Source organism: Protopterus annectens, chromosome 13.part0 (assembly GCF_019279795.1).
Source record: "Protopterus annectens isolate FY-2018-M chromosome 13.part0, PAN1.0, whole genome shotgun sequence".
In the NCBI taxonomy this organism is placed as follows: domain Eukaryota; kingdom Metazoa; phylum Chordata; order Ceratodontiformes; family Protopteridae; genus Protopterus; species Protopterus annectens.
Genome location: NC_056747.1, coordinates 344565135 through 344584998, shown reverse-complemented (window position 1 = coordinate 344584998; position 19864 = coordinate 344565135). Strand labels below are relative to the sequence as shown.

The following is a 19864-nucleotide window of genomic DNA, read 5'->3' as shown; positions in this document are numbered from 1 at the left end:
GGTTAGGGGTCGCCACAGAGGAACTCCGGTCCGCTAATGTTTGGTAGTGGATTTTTACGTGCCGAGTTACCAGCCCTGGTGCACAATCTTCAGCGAAGGCACGCCCATTCACGCATGCCTCCACACAGAAGACGCTCTAGCTGAGAATCGAACGGGACAACGTCTTGCTGTGAGGCGAAATCTTGAGCCAAAATATTTAGAAGCAAAAATATACCGACGTTTAATAGTGCGTTGATTAAATTTAGCACAAAACCGACAGCAAGGTACGTTGTGGTCAGGGCCTAGGCAAGGAATGCAGTACAAATGAAAATCCTTATGAGGTATTTGCTTCCCAGAAGTAATGCAATTATTAACTTTTACTGACATTGGTAAGGAGCAAGAAAAAGTTTCGCCAATGGGGTACTTAGCTTTCAGTTGAAGACTTCGGTTCTGAAACTCGAAAACTAAAATTTCAGGAGTCGGCCGACTGGCACTTGCGAACTGCTTCTGCTTTGGGCACCGCACGGCAAGAAAGACTGATGTAATGGCGTCAGCTGCATGTTTTATACCCCTGACAACCTGACATCATGGCAGAAGGGACAGCAACCGACGCAGGACCCAAGACTTTGTTAATCAGGATGACTGAGGGCAACCTGCCAGCAGATTACCCAAATGTAATGACTGCAACAGTGAAACACAAAGGACATCTAAATTTCTACTGGAACTGACAAATTGCTGTCTAACAATACAGGTCTGTAAATAGTGTTTGTAGCTGGTAAATGGAATTAGCTAAATTCATAGGTCTCAACCTCTTAAGAGGCCAATGTGGAACACAGACCTTAACAATGTGTGACAAATGGTCAAAATGTGTAACACCCTATTTTCGCACAGCGCGAAACGTGCCACTGCTATGGATCATGGTAAATACTTGCATTTCATATTCACCACTTTAGATGTGTTCTACCCCTGTCCTACTGCCAGGTCCGGGCTTGGCAAAAGTGCCTAAAAAGGTACTTAAAACCAGGGCCCTCTACTTTGACAAGAATGTGTCATTTAAGACATCATATCTTGGAACAGTTAAGACCAAAAGAATCCAAGATCTCACATCTTTAACAATGAAAAATAAAAACACACCAAGCAGAAGCACACATACATATCCCAATATTTGTAAACCCTCACATTCATGCCAGTATCACAACAGCATTGTGTACTTTGGAACAGATTTTTTGCCACTAGTGTGTGATTTGAAGATAGGGTCCCTACCTTAAAAATCCAAATAGGACACTAATGGCAAAAAATCTGATCCAAAGTACACAAAGGCTGTAGTAACACTGGCATGAATGTGCTTAGTTTCCAGTTGTGGAAACACTACTGGAAAAATGCCACTGAGTAAAGAAAGCAGAGTAGAGTGAAGGACAAAGCCAGACTTGACAAAAATACTGCTATAAACCTGAGGCATTAACAAGGGAATTCAAAATAAAAAGTTTTTTGAATTAGAAGTTAGAATTAAAAAATTAGAACTTAAATAGAAAAATTTCCCATTTTCTAACATGTCAACCAGCAGCGCAATACAATCACTTCAGTATTTTCCTTGAGTCGTTCAGCATCTTGCCATTATGAAACGACACTAAAGTTACACTCTAAAGTTCTACTAGAAAACAAAACTGGATACTTTAAAGCATCCCATTACTATAAAGGTGCACACTTTTGACATCCATCCACATACCTCTCAAGCTTTTAGTGTAAGAAATCTGGACAAAGACCAACAAAATGTAAGCAGCACAACAAAAATACACTAAATATTGCTCTTATTTTATTTTATTTATTTTTATTTAACATTTGTTGACCGGGGATGTCCGACTAGGTTCCACAGAGCCTGTTTTCAGCGGAGGCCCGGGGAGAAACGCTCCAGATGCATGTCTTATAAACTTAGAAAGTTGCTAGAACATGCTATGTTGGCAATTACTGTCAGAGACATGCTAGGGATAAACAGCACAAAAATACAGATGCTTTAAATATTGAAAACGGATTAAAAATAGAAACGAACCCGAAACCAAATAAACTAATTGACACCAATGGAAACAATAAATCCAACCACAGGACCGTAAATAAGTTTGTAATTAAGCGCTTTCACTCACTTTATTCAACATGAGCTTCTTCAGAACAAACATTTAACCAGTTTCAAATGCTTTATAAACTGTTAACAATTATGTCACATGACTTTCTTAAAGAAATCTGACTTCATATAAAAAAATAAAATAATCAATTTCAATAGATATGTAAATTCAATAATGTATAGAATAATATAATATAATAAATAATGTGTTAAACAATAAAACATACACATAATGATTGCACACTTAAAAAGTTAATAAGTAGTCCACTTGGTAAACTACCTATTTCTAGCCATTGTTAAAAAACATTTGATATTAATGGTACCGTTAAGGCCAGGAGTTTCGTCAGCAACCAAAACAATTTGCCACAAGCTTTCTCTACATTCTAAGAAAGTCTTGTAGTCACCTGTAAACAAATCGGAATTCACCCTTTCTAATACAAAGAAAGAAAATTTCTTAAAAAAGTGGACTTTCTGCTGCATGCACTGCCAAAGCATTGGTTTCGTCCCTTTTTCTATAGGTAAACAGTGCTCATAGATTCTCTTGTGTAAAGCTCTAATAGTTTTACCAATATAAAACTTGTCGCATGTATCACAGGTAGCACAATAAACAACATTGGTGGTATTACAGGTGTAGTGGTCCTTAGCCCAGAACCTCCTCCCTATGTGTTTAAATTCAATACTGGACACATTGCTCTTGAATCTACACTGTTTGCATCTTCCACAAGAAAAACTACCAGCAAGCCTAGATGTAGAATTCAAAGCTATCATTTTATTCTTATTCTCCAAAATATGCTTAATGCTAGTAGTCTTCTTGAAGGGGAAATGTGGTCTTACACCCAAAATCCTTGTTAGTTTAGTGTACAAAAATGATATTATCTCTATGAGAAGTGAACTAGAGACTTTAGATAAAGATATCAGTCACCGAGCTTTCCTTCGTTTAATACTCTGTATCGTGGTATAGCTGCCAAAGCTGACCGGAATAGAGCTTCCGTTATAGATAGGAAGCGAGGTAAATTAACAAGAGACTTGCATTCCTATTCAAACAGCTCAGCTTATCCACTTAATTCCAACAATGTGAGCCGTGGTAGGAAACAGTTTTTTTCTACAGTAACTAGAGAAATTGTTTTGGTTGCTGACGAAACTCCTGGCCTTAACGATACCATTAATATCAAATGTTTTTTAACAATGGCTAGAAATAGGTAGTTTACCAAGTGGACTACTTATTAACTTTTTAAGTGTACAATCATTATATGCATGTTTTATTGTTTAACACATTATTTATTATATTATTCTATACATTATTGAATTTACATATCTATTGAAATTGATTATTTTATTTTTTATATGAAGTCAGATTTCTTTAAGAAAGTTATGTGACATAATTATTAACAGTTTATAAAGCATTTGAAACTGGTAAAGTGTTTGTTCTGAAGAAGCTCATGTTGAATAAAGTGAGTGAAAGCGCTTAACTACAAACTTATTTATGGTCATGTGGTTGGATTTATTGTTTCCTTTGGTGTCAATTTGTTTATTTGCTTTAAATATTGCTCTTATAAACTTAGAAATATTGCTAGCATAGGATCTGTCTTGGCAATTACTTTCAGAGACATACTAGGGGACAAACAGCACAAAAATAGAGACACTAAATATTGGTCTTGTATTTAGCCTATGACTTGTAAAAAATAAAGTTGTAATCTCAGTTGAAAACAAATGTTCATCTCTAGAACCATATGTGTTACTTGAAAACTGTAAATGGAAAACTATTCAACGCAAAATAATCTTTGCAAAGGTTGCATTCACTTTATTCCTGGTCTTAAACTAGATTTTATAAGTCAAAATAAACACAGCTTATGATCTCAGTAACCATTCAAGGAACACATACTGGCAGCAGCATTTTCTTCATATACCTGTGAGCTTTCATATGAGGCTAGTAGTTATATAAATGTCACATGATTTTAGAGATATTTACAGAAAAATGACCAGTATTAAAATACATATAAATAGTACACAAATAATATTAAATATTTTTAGCACCACTAAATAGAGATCAAATATCACATCAGCTTAAAACAAAATCTCTGCATACCCTGTATTCAGCATGATTTTTCATGTCCAGTGGCATCAGTAAGCTTCAACTACAGAGATACCTAGGCTGTAATGATTATATACATAACACAATCAGTTAATATTTCAATATATTAACTTTTCCTTTTGCTCACTCTTGCTCTGGACCCTTAATGGAAACAGTGACAAAAAATGTTTAGTGGAAACAGTGACAAAAAACTTTAAATTTAACCCCTCAAATTATATAATGCATGTTGTACGCAGGCAATCTTCCTTAAAAAGCATTTCATTTAAAATATCTGCAAAACAATACAGCTCAAATGAAAGAGCTGTGATTGAAACCTTTCTGAATGCCCTGGCCGCAGCTACATTTATAAAAAAATACTTGTTTCTACCAACTTGTCCCCAGCAGCTCAATACAATACACAGACTCCACATGGTACACGAAAATCAGCCCCGGTTGTCCAGCAGGCAGGCAGCAAAACAAAACCTCAGCCTTCTACTGATGATCTTGATCCTCCTGGAACCACCAAGGCAATGGTAATGTCCCTGAAGTCCCTTCAGCTGCTGATTCCTCTTCTGGCACTCGACTCCTGACTCTCAATATCGTCAATCCCCAGCCCCGCTTCTTTCTTATTCCAGATCTTCTGCCGTTGTTGTTGGAAGATCACTGTTTCCTGGAAGACTTTTTCAAGCCATTATTTTGGCATTAAAAGGATTCCTGGAACGTGACTGTCCTGCATTGGGGAGCTCTCATTGGCTCCTGTCCTCCCGTAAAGTTACTCGACTGGCTCGTGTACTGCATTCGCGATTGGCTGTAAATGCGGTGTACGGGCCAATCAAAAACTGTGAAGCATAGCCAACACTGTGTAATGTGGAAGAGCAGCAGAGCTATGCATTGGTTTGTGTGCCGCAATGTCGATTGGTAGTAATTGCAGTACACAAACCAATCAGAATGCGTGTAGCGGAGCCACTGCTGTTCAGTGCGGAACAGTGGAATAGTGGCTTCACTCGTCATTAAATGCGAAGCGTTCCGCATAATCCAGAGCACTTGGATGCTCAGGCTAAATCATTAACCAGTTTTGTCTCACAACCCTTACTGTATAACATGTTCTAAACAGAATACTTCATTCTTGGTCAAACAAATTATACAGAGACCAATCTGGAAAGTCTAATCATACGCCCCTTAATCACACCCTGTTTTTGATGAAAAAGGTGGCAACTTAATTTGTGCAAATAAGTCTCAATGAAAGCATTTCCTTCAAGATAAACAGCTTTTGCATGGCACTGACATACCACATCTATTTCTGCAAGGCAGCTTTACATTTTTTTTTCTTGCTAACCAATATACTTCACTATCCTCTTGCTCTAAATGTGATTTTTCTAAAATAGTCTTGTACAGACAAAATGGAATACCTCTGTAGACATCAAAATCAGAATTTGCTTGCTTTTCCAGTAAGGCCCCCCTCTATATATAATATATATGTACTGTATCCAGAAAATGGTTGAAGGCGTTACAAATCAACCAATAAATGTACACATGCATGTACACAAATGCACACACAGATAAGCAAAGGAGTATTTGGCAGCTGTTAAAACAAAGACCTTTATAACTACAGTGGTCTCTGCAGTAACAAGACAAGCTCTCTGGGAAACAACTGTTTCTGTGATGTATCTTGATAATGCACAAGACTGAAACTGAGACTATTTCACCAAAGGAAAATAAGAACTCAGAAAATAAATACTCACTTCTTCCTCTTGATTCCAGGGACAGTCTTGGATTGGACCATAGTAGCAATGAAATGAACAATCTGTCAAACAGGAGAGATGTAAAGAACAGCATAATTAGAACACTCATGAAAGAAAGTGTGAAATGCAATATGTCAACCACTTATTATAACAGATCATCTCTGTTACTGGTGCTTGAGTATATAGTATTAAGAATACCAGTGTCCACTGGTGAAGGACAGCTCAGCTGAAGTCTTCGGGCAAATGACTAACTGGGACTGCCCATGACCATCATGTCAGGAAGTCACAGGTCAAATTTAGGAAAGTCTTTCTACCTTGTATCAGGTTCTATTTCTTGTAGCAGGCATACCTCTCAACTATTCAAATTTTTACAGAATGTCAAGATTTTTGTCTCATATTTTTGGTCTCTTCCTCATAAAATTTGTGGTTTTGTGGCAAATCGCAAAGAACTGAAGTCACTAAATAACGGCATATATTTTAATTTCAGACTTCATATCCTTCAGCAAATGCATATCCTGTTATTCTAGCAACCTTCTAACTTTATAAGAGAAATATTTAAAATCTATCCCTATTTTTGGGACTTTTGTCCCCCCCATTATTTTAGGCTCTGTCCAGATTTTTTGTCGTAAGAGATTGTGAGGTATGGAGAGAGTACACAAACAGAAAAAGAAGAAGAAAACTCATAATAGTGCCAAGTCCTCATCTGTGGGAATACAAAGATTTCCAAAAACTAGCAACAAAATCCACTGTCTGAGGTAAGGGCTGGAACTCAAAAACCTGCTGCAACTGATTATGCCCGTCTCGCAGGTTTATAGCCAAGGATGCCACAATCTCCTTACCAGAGGACAACCTGGTACTACACAAAGTTGTCCTCACCATACCCACCCTGGTATCATATACTGCTTCTTTGCATCAGCTGTTTATTGGAGTTCAGTGTGCATTCTTAAAAGTGCATGTGAAAGGAGTATACTTCCCATTAGAATCTTAATTCACTGGTATCTTTGCAGTGCACCATGGTATGCCTGCTGTGTAGCTAGTTGACAGATTGTATAAAAGGCAAAAATATGTTTGTGTAGGTGATAGACAACTGATGCATCTAGGTTTCAAGCCTATGCAGCCCTATTTCTCTCTGACAGACGTTTGCCTCCTGGACACAAATATGGCAGACGTTTGCCTCCTGGACACAAATATGGTGTAATAAAGAAGAATGTATGAATGGACTGACTGCAAAATAGCGACAATGCTTATTATAATGCCTTTGTGCTGTTAAGTTTCAATCACTTCTGTTTTATTTTCACTTTACACTTCTAAGGACCATACTTACAGAACATCAGGATGAGGCTAATACACGTTTAAACACGAAATGCTCTGAACTTCTTTTACAAAAAGGAAAGGCTTTTCTGCAAATTCTTCTACTGACATTTGAAATTAAATTTATACCTCATAAACTTAACAGTATGTAAAGCTTTAGTTTTAAATTAGAGGGTTCTGACACAACGCAACTGTGAAACTATACTGCATTTCTACAAATCTTTGGTATTTTTGAGAAACAGGCATGTTTTAAGTGGGCGGCCATGGTGGTGCAGTGGTTAGCGTTGCCGCCTCACAGCAAGAGGTTCTCCGGTTTGATTCTCTGCTGGGGTGCCTTTTGTGCGGAGTCTGCATGTCCTCCCTGTGGTCGCGTGGGTTTCCTCCCACATCCCAAAGACATGCAGTAGGTGGATTGGACACTCTAAATTGGCCCTAGGTGTGAGTGTGTGTGTGTGTGCTTTCTGTGGAAGGTTGGGCGACACCGTAAAACTCCACTGCCAATCATGAGCGGACAGATGATCCGCTGTGGCAACCCCTAACTGGGAAAAGCCGAAAAAAGAAGAAGGAGAAGACATGTTTTAAGCAATCTGTCAGGGAAAAGCTTTTTATTAGGGAATTTTCATATTACTCTTCTCAGTGGCTCTGCACTTCTTACATATAACCTGCAATACTAATCAATATATGTTACAGCACTAAGTTATTTTTGAGCATTACTGATTCTTGCTACTTAACTCATACAGCTTGAAATTGTTTCGGTTTCCTCCTCACCTCCCATCCATATGCTGTGGCAGACATCTGGCTGGCAATTTATTTTGGGTTACTTTGCTGCATACAATACTCTGTTATCATCCTATAAGTAAGCTGCCACTTACCGTGTTTAAGCAGTATAAAGTAGGCCTCGGAGATACAGGATGCTCTCAGCTTTTATATCAATACCAAATCTACTGAGTGAATTTTACTTCAAATTCAAGTTCATATTTATTTACATTTAAGCACAGGTAAAATTGTGAAAATAGAAAAAAAAATCATAAAATAAAAGATAATACAAAATAAACATGAAAATAAGTAATAAGCTAGCTAAAATGTATGATAAAGTCACAACAGCTGGAAAAAGGATAAAAACTTCAGTTAGATGTAGGAAAGTTCATACAGGTATGTCTTTAATGAGTACTTAAATTTGCTCATGATGGGGGTCTTCCACAGCAAACTCAGCAACATGTTCTAGAGATATGGCCCTTGATAAGCAAAGGCACAAGAACCAAAAGAGTCAAGTCACACCTTTAGAAGTGTTAGCAACCCATGTGTGGTTGACTACACAGAAAAAGGTGAAAATACTGTAACAAAAGGTCTAGCAAACAGGAGAGACCAAAGTCATGCAGGGCAGAAAAAAAGAAGTTATATACTCATCATAACGTTCCATCTGAGTAGTTATACTTCAATTTCTGCAACCTGTGGGTATTCGGATCCATATTGGATATGAGCCGGCAACTTTTCAAGCATCTGCTCCAAGCTCCTCCTCCTTACCCATAACCCATCACTATCTCCTACCTTCCCTCAGATCGAGTTTGCCACTATGCAACCAATTAGCAACTCAACTATATAATAAACCTTGAACAGGTTCGGGGGAAGGAGGGTGGGACGGTTGCAGAAAAATTAAGTGTAACTACTCAGATGGAACGTTATGGTGAGTACATAACTTCTTTATCTGAAGTAGTTAACTTCATTTTATCTGCAACCTGTGGGACAGAGTCCCCAGCTATTTAAACTCCTGGGAGGCCCTCATGAAAGGATATTCCTGAGCACCGCAGAGTCGAAGGATGCTCTCCCTCTGGAGATCAAATCCAATTTATAGTGGGGAAATGAAGGTATGTGACCTAGTCCAGGTTGCTGCCGCACAATTGCCATCCAGTGGAAACCTAGACCAAAATGCAGCAGAAATTGCCATAGATCTGGTAGAATGAGCTTTAACAGAGCCAGGCGGGGACAGACCTTTGTCTTTATAAATTTGCAAAATACATTGTGTAATCCATCTAGGAAACCTTGGAGATGGCTTTACCCAGAAAGGGTTTAGAAAAGGACACAAATAACTGGTCAGACTTACAAAGCGGCTTTGTTCTGTGTAAATAAAAACAAAGCTGTCTATGAACATCTAGCAAATGCAGCTTATATTCACCCTTGTTCTGAGAATATGGAAAGAAAACAGGCAGGTTAATTGTTTGATTAATGTTTGACTCAGAAGCTACTTTTGCTAAGAAGGATGGGTTCATGCGGAGAGAAACCCTGTCCTTATGGAAAATCAAGTAAGGGCGGCAGGCAAAGCTTGAATCTCAGAAACCCTCCTAGCCAACGTAATGGCCACTAAGAAGGCTGCCTTCCAGGATAAGAACTTCAAATCTACTGATGCTGCAGGTTCGGGGGGGGGGGGGCAACTAAAGCCTGCAGAACCAAGGTAAGGTCCCAAGGAGGAACAGAGTCCTTAACTGGAGGACGCAAAAGAAAGGTGCCTTTAAGAAAAGCCTTACACAGTCTAGAAGAGGCCAGGGCATTCATGTTTTCGCCAACATGGAAATTCGAGATAGCTGCCAGTTGCACTTTCACCTTGGAGGAACTAGCCCCTTGTTGAAAAATATTGTCTAAGAAATTCAACACTGCAGGAACAGGTGCTGTAAAGGGATCCAGGTTCCTCTGAGAAGCCCAAATAGAGAATAGTTTCCATTTACTGCGGCAAATCTTCCTAGTGGAGGCCTTATGGGATGCCACCAGAATAGTTTTTACTGAAGATGAAAGACCAGGAGTCTTGGCAATCAAGGGAACTGGAGCAACCAAGCCGTCAGCTTGAGGCTGTCCAGGTTGGGTGGACAAGAGCCCGAGGGATGGGAAATCTGGTTCAGAATCCAAGGAGCAGCTAGAACATGAGACTAGAGAAAGGGGAACCACACCTGACGAGGCCAGAACGGGGCAATGAGGATCACTCTGCACCCCAGTCGGCAAGATTTCTAAAGATGCTTTGGAATGAGAGGCAATGGGGGATAAGAGTACAGTAACCCGGGAGACCAAGCATGGACTAGAGTGTCTCTGGGGGGATCCAATGGTGAGGGGATGAAAGCGAAGAACTCGCTGTACTTTGCGTTAGAAGGAGATGAGAAGAGATCGCAGCAAGGCTGACCCCACGCAAGGAAGATCTCCCCCACTATCGATTGCTTCAGAGACCACTCGTATAGCATTAGAATAGCCTGACTCGATCTGTCCGCTAAAATAATGGAGCGTCATGGGATGTGCGTTGCAATCAGAAATCGACTGATGGAGATCACTTACTATCACACTCTCATGGCCTCGCGACACAGAGGGTAAGATCTGGTTCCTCCCTGTTTATTGATGCACCAGACAACCGACATGTTGTCTGACTGAATTGCAATAGTCACCGGAGGAAGGAGAGTGTGAAAGGCTTGCAACGCTAAAAGCACTGCTCTCATCTCCAAAATATTGATATGCAATCTGGTCTCGATGTGGGACCACGTGCCTTGGACTGTCCTCCCCAGATAATGCCCCCACCCGTGCTGGGAAGCGCCCGTGGTCACTGTGGCTTGGGCTGTGGGTGAAACAAATGGGCGTCCCGCTAAGATCTCTGGCGTTTGGAGCCACCAGAGAAGCGACGCCCTGCAGGCTTTGCTGATTTGAATTGGATATTCCATGGGGAGATCTAGCCAAGACCACTGTATGGCCAGAGTCCACTGAAGAACATGCATGTGAAGACGTGCACAGGGGAGGATCGAGTTTGCTGCCACCATAGAGCCTAGGGCTCTGATAACGTTGCCCGCCTTTGGTAGCCTGGGGCCAAGAACCACGGATATATGGGCCCGTAGCCTCTGGACCCTGTCTGAAGTTAGGAAGACTTTCAATTGAAGGGTGTCCAGCTATGCCCCAATAAAGTTTAAAGTCCAAGATCTGCACCGGCTCCAAGAGGGACTTGGAAACATTGATAGTGATCCCTGGCCGGTCTGCAAGATGAAGGAAGGAGTCTCTGGCTATGCAAAGAAGATGCTTGGTGGAAGCATCGAGAAGCCAATTGTCTAGGTAAGGGAATACCTGAATTCCCTGAAGCCTCAGGTGAGCCGCTACGACTACCATTACACCTTGGTAAACACCCCGGGGCTGTGGTGAGACCGAAGGGTAGGACTCTGAACTGGAAATGATTGGCTCCCAGCCGGAAGCGAAGTAATCTCATGGAGCTTCTGTGAATCTTGATGTGGTAGTAAGCGTCCTGGAGGTCTATCGAGCACATCCAGTCGCATTCTCGAAGATAAGGTAGAATGGACTGTAGGGTGACTACCTGGAATTTCTGCTTGGTTACTGCCAGGTTCAAGGTTGACAGGTCCAAGATGGGCCTGAGGTCCCCCATCTTTTTTGGCATTAAAAAGAACCTGGAATAATCACCTGATCCGGACTGATCTGGGGGGACCGGTTCGATAGCTCGTTTACAAAGCAGCTTTGAAATCTCTAGCGCTGCTGCCTTCCTTTGAGTGGGTGGGACATCTGGGAGGCGCTCTGGTTGGACTGGAGGGGTAACAAATGGGATGGTGTAGCCTCTAGATATTATTTGAAGCACCCAACGATCTGCAGTTATGGACTCCCAAGCCACTGGGTGCAATGATAACCTTCCCCTGACTGTCTCCATAGTAGGACAGTCAGGCAACCCCTCAGGGCTGCTGGGTGGGCCTGTCCGAAAAGGTCTCCCTAGACCCAAAGTTCCTCGCCCCGCCCCCCTCTGCCTCTGGGGCGGCATCTGTCCTGTCCCCTCTGCCTCTAGGGGATGAGTTGTTTTGAGAATCCCGGGAAAACTGTGATTTTCGGAACCACATCTTCTTTTGCCCTCTCTGATTCCTAGAAAAGGAATCTTGAGGGCTAGAGAAGCGGACTCCGACGGCAGACAAAGTCTTCCCGTCCTTTTCGTTCTGGACCAGAGTGTCATGTACTGTCTTCCCAAAAAGGGAAGAACCATTGAAGGGAGCATTTGTGAAAGATGCCATGAAGAGGTCCACGAATTGAGACAGTCTGAGCCAAGCGTGTCGCCTCATAGCCATGCCGGTCCCAGCCGCCCTAGCCGCTCCTTCCATAACATGGGAAAGGAGACGCACAGATGTGTTCGATAGTGATTTTAGAGTCTACATTTTCGCGGAAAACAAACGCTTGTCCTCCGGCGACAAAAGACTCTGGGGGCGACTCAGTGAACTCCATGACTAGGTCTTGCTGCAGTCGTATAACGTTTGCCAAACAGTTCAGCGCTCGGATGGAAAATGTTGCTGAAGAAAACACTCGCTTCCCAAATCGATCCATCGCCCTGGACTCCTTGTCCGGAGGGTGGACTGAGGAACTCTCCTGTGCCAGTTCCCTCTTGGTGGCTGCTGCAACCACCATAGCATCCACCAGGGATCCTCTAAACCAGGTCTGTCTGTCTGAGGGTGGAGAGAGAATCCTGTCCGGGCCTTTTGTTATCGGCTCTATAGTGTCAGGCTCCTTCCATGCCCGCAAGGTGATAAGATCCACTAAGGATCCGCAGGAGGGGACACCCAGGATGTAGATGGGCCCATGCCAAAAACCTCCAGGAACACAGACTCATCTGTAGAAGGTTTTGGGGCTGACCAACCTCCCCTCTGGCAGAGGATCTCCATGATGTCTCCAAAGGAGACATCCTCAGGAGGTGACCTGGGGGAACCTTCTCCTTCATCTAAATCAGTATCTTCTGTCAAGGACTCGGGGGAGTCCAGGTGCCTCCTTTTACACGTGTGCTTACGAGGACCCTCTTCAGTGGGAGTCTCTGAAGAGGGCTCGTGAGCCATGGGGAGTTCTTCCAGGGGAACCGCCTGGGGGTCCTCTAGCACGGGCTGTCCCTGGGACAAGCGGAAGGGAGTCGTAACCGAATCCAGGGCAGTCTGGGCAGAATCCAAGGAAATAGTTTGGGGTCTTGATCCTTGGGAAGAACCCTCTCCACCACGTCAAACGCCAATGGAGAGCGTACCTCCTTAGCACCCAACAAGGAGGAAGCTCTCCCCGGGGCCACTGTGAGGATCGGGGCTGAGGCAGGAATAGTCGGAGCTCCGAAGGAATGGCTCGGATCCGACAAAGTCGGAGCCGAAGACACCTCCATTCCCTCCGATCCGACTCCCCATCCTCGGATCTGAACTGGTCTGATCCGAGGAACTCAAGGTGATCGCCGGAGTTGAGGTTGGAGGAACCGTTGGCACCGAACCCCCAGCTCCGAGGATCCTTGGATCCATAAACTCCAAAACCATAGGCCGGATCGGGGAAGGAGAAACTGGATGAAAGAAGGGCATGGAGGTCGCCCCTCCAGAGGGAGAGGGGCCTGGAAAGACTCCCATCTGGATTTGGGTCCAAATAAATCTCTTCATAATCCTGTCCATATCCAACTCCGAAAGACTCCAAATTGAGCAGGAGGATGTGACCGACTCGGATCTGGCTGGTCGTTGCGATGACCTAGATGAGGGCCTCATATTCAATATTAGGGAACAAACCTAGAATAGATAGGGAGTGGGAAAATGGTATCAATCTCACAGACTGTGTGTGTATACTAGCCTGCTCTGCTCCTTAGTTATCTGCTGTTTTAATGCTTTTCCTAGTGAAAAACACAATGAAAGTACAATGTTTTGCAGTATCACGTTAAGTAGTGTGTCAGTTCTTAGCACATAGGTGCTTAAATGTGCAAAGTGGACAGTTTGTCTTCAATGTACAATCTGCACATGCCACATGACTAAGACATGAAACTGGTAACCATGTAATGTAAGTGGTGACTCAATTCTTTCTATGTTGAATGCAATATTTAATACTTATAAGGGTATAAGGTATGGAAATATCCTGTTTGGTGCCAACTACGGGAAGGCAGACACAGCAAGTCTCAAAAACAAAAGCTCTAATACTATTCACAGACGTTCAGAAGCACAAGCAAATGAACTCTCCTCAAATCTTTTTTCCAAATGATACAAAAAGAAAATTTCAACCAACTGCATAAGGACTACCACACAAGTGTTCATTTTCAGTTTTCCATATTCCATTGCTCACCTGGCCAAATTTTCCCTTGGCAGTATATACACTACCTCCAGTATCCCCTGAAAAGAGGCCACCACCATCTGGAAACTAACCTGGCCAACAAAGGATATATGGATAGATATACAGCTAGACAGATGGAGAGACTAAAAATAAATACGGAAGGGAAGGGCAATTTACTTCTACATTATGCATATTTTGTAACTTTCAACTTCACTCAGATTAGCATTTCAAGTCTAACAGCTTCTCCCCTTACTTCACAACAGCTTGCTACTCCAATAGTCATGGCTTTAAAGAAAAAACTGCCAACCTGCTAGCTGACAGATTTGGCATGAACTTCATTCCCATCCCCACCAGCTGTACCCCAAAGCATACCGGACACTAGTCCTCTGCCTAGTATCTCTGGAAATCAGGTCATATCTGCACTCTCCAAGGCCAAAAACATGGCCTCAATGGAACCAGATAACATCCCAGGTTGCTTACTAAGCAATCTAAAACAGGACCTACCAGACCCACTTGGCGTTCTCTTTAACCATGGCCTGTGAACTAGCTTTGTTCCAGCAGAGTGGAGAACAGCAACAGTAATCCCCTTACACAAAGGGGAGCCATCAACTGACCCTGGGTAATACAGACACATAAGTCTAACTAGCCTCATCTGCAAGGCCATGGAAAGAATCATCATGGACCTGATCAACAAGGACATAGGCAACATTCAAACTCTTAACCCAACCCAGTCTGGCTTCGTTAAGGGTAGATCTTGCTTATTAAACCTTGTACACCTCTTCAAGAAAGTCACCAAAGCCCTGGATGAAGGTAAGAGAGTGCATACTGCCTATCTTGACCTAGCCAATACTTTTGACACAATCCCCCACTCAGATATTCATAAATTCTCCCGGCTGGGGATTAACCCTTATGTCACTAGATGGATAGCCAACTGGCTCACTGACAGAGCACATACTGTCAAGGTGGGTGACTACCAGTAGACCGGGCACCAGTGGCATAACACAAGGATCTGTGCTGGGCCCTTTACTGTTTGAAACGTATTTCTCTGAAGTTCAGGCTAGAGCAGATGGCCTTTGGCTTACCAAGTCCATGGATGATTGCAAACTGGGTGCAATCACGGAGTCCTCCAAGGATTTAAAACATATTACAAGAAGAGCTAACACACAAAATGACTGGTGCCAAAGCCACAGTCTAAAACTAAATGCAAAAAAGTGCTTTATTATCCCCATAGGCAAAGTGGAATTCCTTGCTAATTACAATATTGACAGCACCCCCAAAGTTCAAACCCAGTAGTGCGAGATCTGGGAACACAGATAGTAATCCCAACTTCGACCACCATGTTTCAGCAGTGGTAAGGAAAGTCTTCCATGTTGCTCTTCTCATAAGAAGGGGGCATCGCATCCAGGTTTAAGGATGCTTTAACACCACTATACTCGACCCTCATCATACCATTAATAGAGTCCAATACTCCATTCTGCATGTACCTCACCAGACAACAGCAGCAGCTGGAGAAACCACAAAGATTTCTCACTAAGAAAATACACAGCCTCCAAACCATGACTTAAATGGATAGAGTGAAAGCCCTGTCACTGTACTCTGTATCATATAAGCTGCTGAGTGGTGACTTGTGCCTGGTATACAAAGTCTCTGACCCTGCTCTGATGGAAATGCTGCACAACCACAAGTCAAATGGCACAAGTCTCACTCACTCTAGGGATTTCAACAACCTAGCCTGTGACATTAACAGAACATGCTGGAGAGATGCACATATACATCCCAGAGATTGCTGCTACTCTGGAATAAACGTCCAATTCATGTGCAGCAGACGTCCTCACTGACCCTATTCAAGCGCAACCTAAACAAATGGCTCGGAGACTGTAAAATCACGCCAGGTGGCACCAATGTCCCTCATGGACAGGGGTAGTCAGTGTTGATCAAAGACTCGCTCTGCAAATTATGTCCATCTAATCAAGGACTACTGACACAACTTGGGATCAACATGGCTAGGCTTGTAAGGGCTCTGGGGGGGGGGGGGCAGTTTACAGCTTACATATGCACCTGACTCTTGCTGTTGCAGATCAAGTCATTGTTCTGGTGGTCAGTGCCACAGTTCTGAGGCATAGATTTTACAAACAGACAAGGAGAAACAAAAGGCAAGCAGAATTCATTTGAAGCAGCTTCATATTTTAAGACTAGATAGAGAAGGTGTGTGTGTGTGTGTGTGTGTGTGTGTGGGGGGTTGTAATTCTATTTAAAAACTCATTCAACCTCCAACCTCTACAAACTACTCTACCCAAATTTCATAATGCCGAGACCTCAGGCTCTGCTCAATTTCTAAATAAGAAAAATAAAATCAACATCCTTTGCAGTTATATCCCTCCAGGAAACAACTCTCCTATAACTGAGGAAACTTACAATGGACTAGAGATAACCTCCCACAAGAAACTATTCTTCTAGGTGACCTAAACACTAACTGGCTAGCATGCAACTCTAACAACCTCACTAACCATATTCATTTTTTGGGGTTTTCTCAACTGATTCAAGAACCCACTAGAGTGGACAAAGAAATCCAAAAAACAATCTATCCTTGATTGGACAGTGGTGAACTGCCCCAAACAAATTTACCAGACAGGCTGTCTACCGGATGTCCTTATTGACCACCTCCCCACATTCTTTCTAAGGAAACATACAAACATACCCAAGCCCATAGTCCGCAGACAAATCAGAGATGACCACAAGTTAAACCCACAGGATCTTAACACTATTTTAAAACAATGTAAATGGAAACCACTACAAACCTAGAACTAGACCAGGTAGTTGACTACTTCAACAGTACTTTTACCAATGTCCTTAATATTGTTGCCCCTATCAGAAAAATTAGAGCGAAAGCAAACTATGCTCCATGGTTACGTAGAAGCACGAGAGCCTTACTAAAGTCCAGAGATAAGGCCTGGAAAATCTGGAAGAAAGATAACACTAGCCTAGCCAAACAAAACTACCAACAACTTAGGAATCACGCCAAAAAACAAACAAGACTTGCTAAACAGAACTACTTCCTAGGTATCCAAAGCAAACACTCTAAAAAAAAAAAAAAAAAAAAATCCCAAAAGTGTTGGCATGCTATTAACTCCCTACTAAAACCTGGCAAAACTACCACTCCAGCTCCCACCTCCACCAGTAATAATAATGACATAGCCTCTCAATTTAATCATCACTTCACAGAATCCATTCAAACACTATCCACCAAACTATCCAAAAATAACTACACATCTATGCCAACCATAAGCACTGATAATACACCTTTCTTTACTCTCTCACCTGTTCTCGCCTTTATAATTAAAAAAGCTCCTCTTAAACTGAAACCCACCACTCTTGCAGCCGATGGTATGCCCGCTAACTTTCTAAAAACAGCCGCTGAATCCTTATCCTACCCTGTCTCAATTCTTATCAACCACTCCCTACAAGAAGCCTACAGCCCTCAACTGTGGAAAGTCTCATATATTATTCTACTGCATAAAGGTGGCAACTCTTATGACTTCTCAAATTACCACCTCATTGCCATTTTGTCTCCCTTATCTAAGCTACTTTAGAAATGCATACACTCTCAAGTCATGCATTTCCTGAATACGCATAATCTCCTCTCCACCACCCAACATGGCTTCCGCCCACACCACAGTACAACCACTGCTCTTCTCTCTTTCACTAATCTGGTTAATCAACACAGAAATAACAATAAATTTGTATCTGCTATATTCTTAGATCTCTCCAAAGCATTCAACATGGTCTAACATTCCATACTATTAGATACTCTAACCTCCCTATCCTTTGCCCCTTTGACTACTGCACGGTTCAAAAACTATCTGACAGGCAGCAATCTGTCCAATGGCAAGGTATACTATCTCAAAAACCGAACCACACAGCCAGTAACAGCACAAACGAAAATTTATTCTCACTCTGACGTCAGCAATCTGTCCAATGGCAAGGTATACTATCTCAAAAACTGAACCACACAGCCAGTAACAGCACAAACAAAAATTTATTCTCACTCTGACGTCTCAGCAAACTTGCCTTCAAAGAGTACAATATCCAAACATGTTTCTTATATACTAGTTAAAATAAAACAGTTAATTAAACCACTATAAAACCAATTAAAGTAAAACCCGCCAATTAAGTTATAAAAGATTTTTTTGGTAAAAACTATATTTATTATGCCTCCTATAAGTTTAAATGAAATAGTGTATGGTTATTGCACTGTAGGATGTAGTAGATGTAAAGCATGTAAATATATTGCATCTAGTTTTGATAGTATAAATGGTGTAATTTTTAAGACTAAAGGTCAATTTAAATGTGACACTGAGGGCACTGTGTATGCCCTGAAATGCCCTTGTGATAAATTTTACACTGGTGAGTCAAAGATGGCATGCAAAACTAGATTATTAGAACATATTCGTGATACTGAAAATAGAAAAGAACAAAGTTCAGTGGCTGAAGATTTCTCTGAAGTACATGGAGGCTTAACTGTTGGGCTACAAGCAACTGTTTTAGAAAAAGTAGATAATAGTTATGTTGAAGAAAAAATATAAAAAATAGGCTTTTGTATAAAGAGGCTTTATATATTTTAAAATTTGATACTATGCCCCCAAAGGTAATTAATATGGAACTTAATTGGCGGGTTTTACTTTAATTGGTTTTATAATTGTTTAATTAATTGTTTTATTGCAACAAGTATAATAAATATGGGTTTGTCTGTTTATTGTACTTCTTGAAGGCAAGTTTGCCGAGACATCAGAGTGAGAATAAATTTTTGTTTGTGCTGTTACTGGCTGTGTGGTTTGTTTTTTGGTACCTCCATTGTGGTACATGAGCTATACTATCTCCTCTACTTCCAACTACCACAAGTGTACCACAAGGCTCAATACTGGGTCCGCTTCTTTTCTACATCTTCACCAACAATTTGCACACCTCCACCAAGCATGCCACATGTATAAAGTATGCAGATGATTCGACCCTAATCTGCTCAGCCCATCTCTTACCACTCAACAACAACTCACCCAAGAATCCTTTAGCTCTGTGGAAAGATGGATTACTGATATCCAATTTATCTTAAATCACAATAAGACTAAATTACTCCTATTCACCCCTGACAAATCTAAAACCTCTCCTTTTTCCTTTTCTATCACTTCCAGAAATGGTACTGTCATTTCTCCTTCTGCCCATACTAAACTCCTTGGTGTAGAAATAGACAAGAATCTTCATTTTGATGTCCACATTTTTCAAACCATCAAAAAGGTACATAAAAATGGGAACCCTATATAGACACAAAAACTTTCTATCAGACCAGGCATGGATCACATTAGCCCAAACTTACCTATTATCCACTTTAATGTATGCAGCACCAATACTGAACCAGGTCAGAAAACCTGACCTTGACAAACTTGAGTCATGTTACAATAAAATTGCCAAGTTTGCTACTAACAACTCCACCTTCAGAACCCATCATTGTCTGTCTCTAAGGGAGCTACAATGGCTAGAACTTCCACAATTACTTAGTTACCACCAACTAGTCATCACATACAACATTCT

The 19864-nt window shown here is 41.7% G+C and overlaps 1 protein-coding gene across 1 annotated transcript in view; it reads right to left on the bottom strand.

Annotated features, from left to right (window-relative positions):
- LOC122787314 (heat shock factor protein 1-like) overlaps nt 1–19864 on the bottom strand; it is a 592645-nt gene that overhangs the window by 379419 nt on the left and 193362 nt on the right. The window contains exon 6 of the mRNA XM_044053959.1: nt 5909–5970. Coding sequence (XP_043909894.1) covers nt 5909–5970 — 62 coding nt within the window. The remainder of the gene's footprint in view (nt 1–5908; nt 5971–19864) is intronic.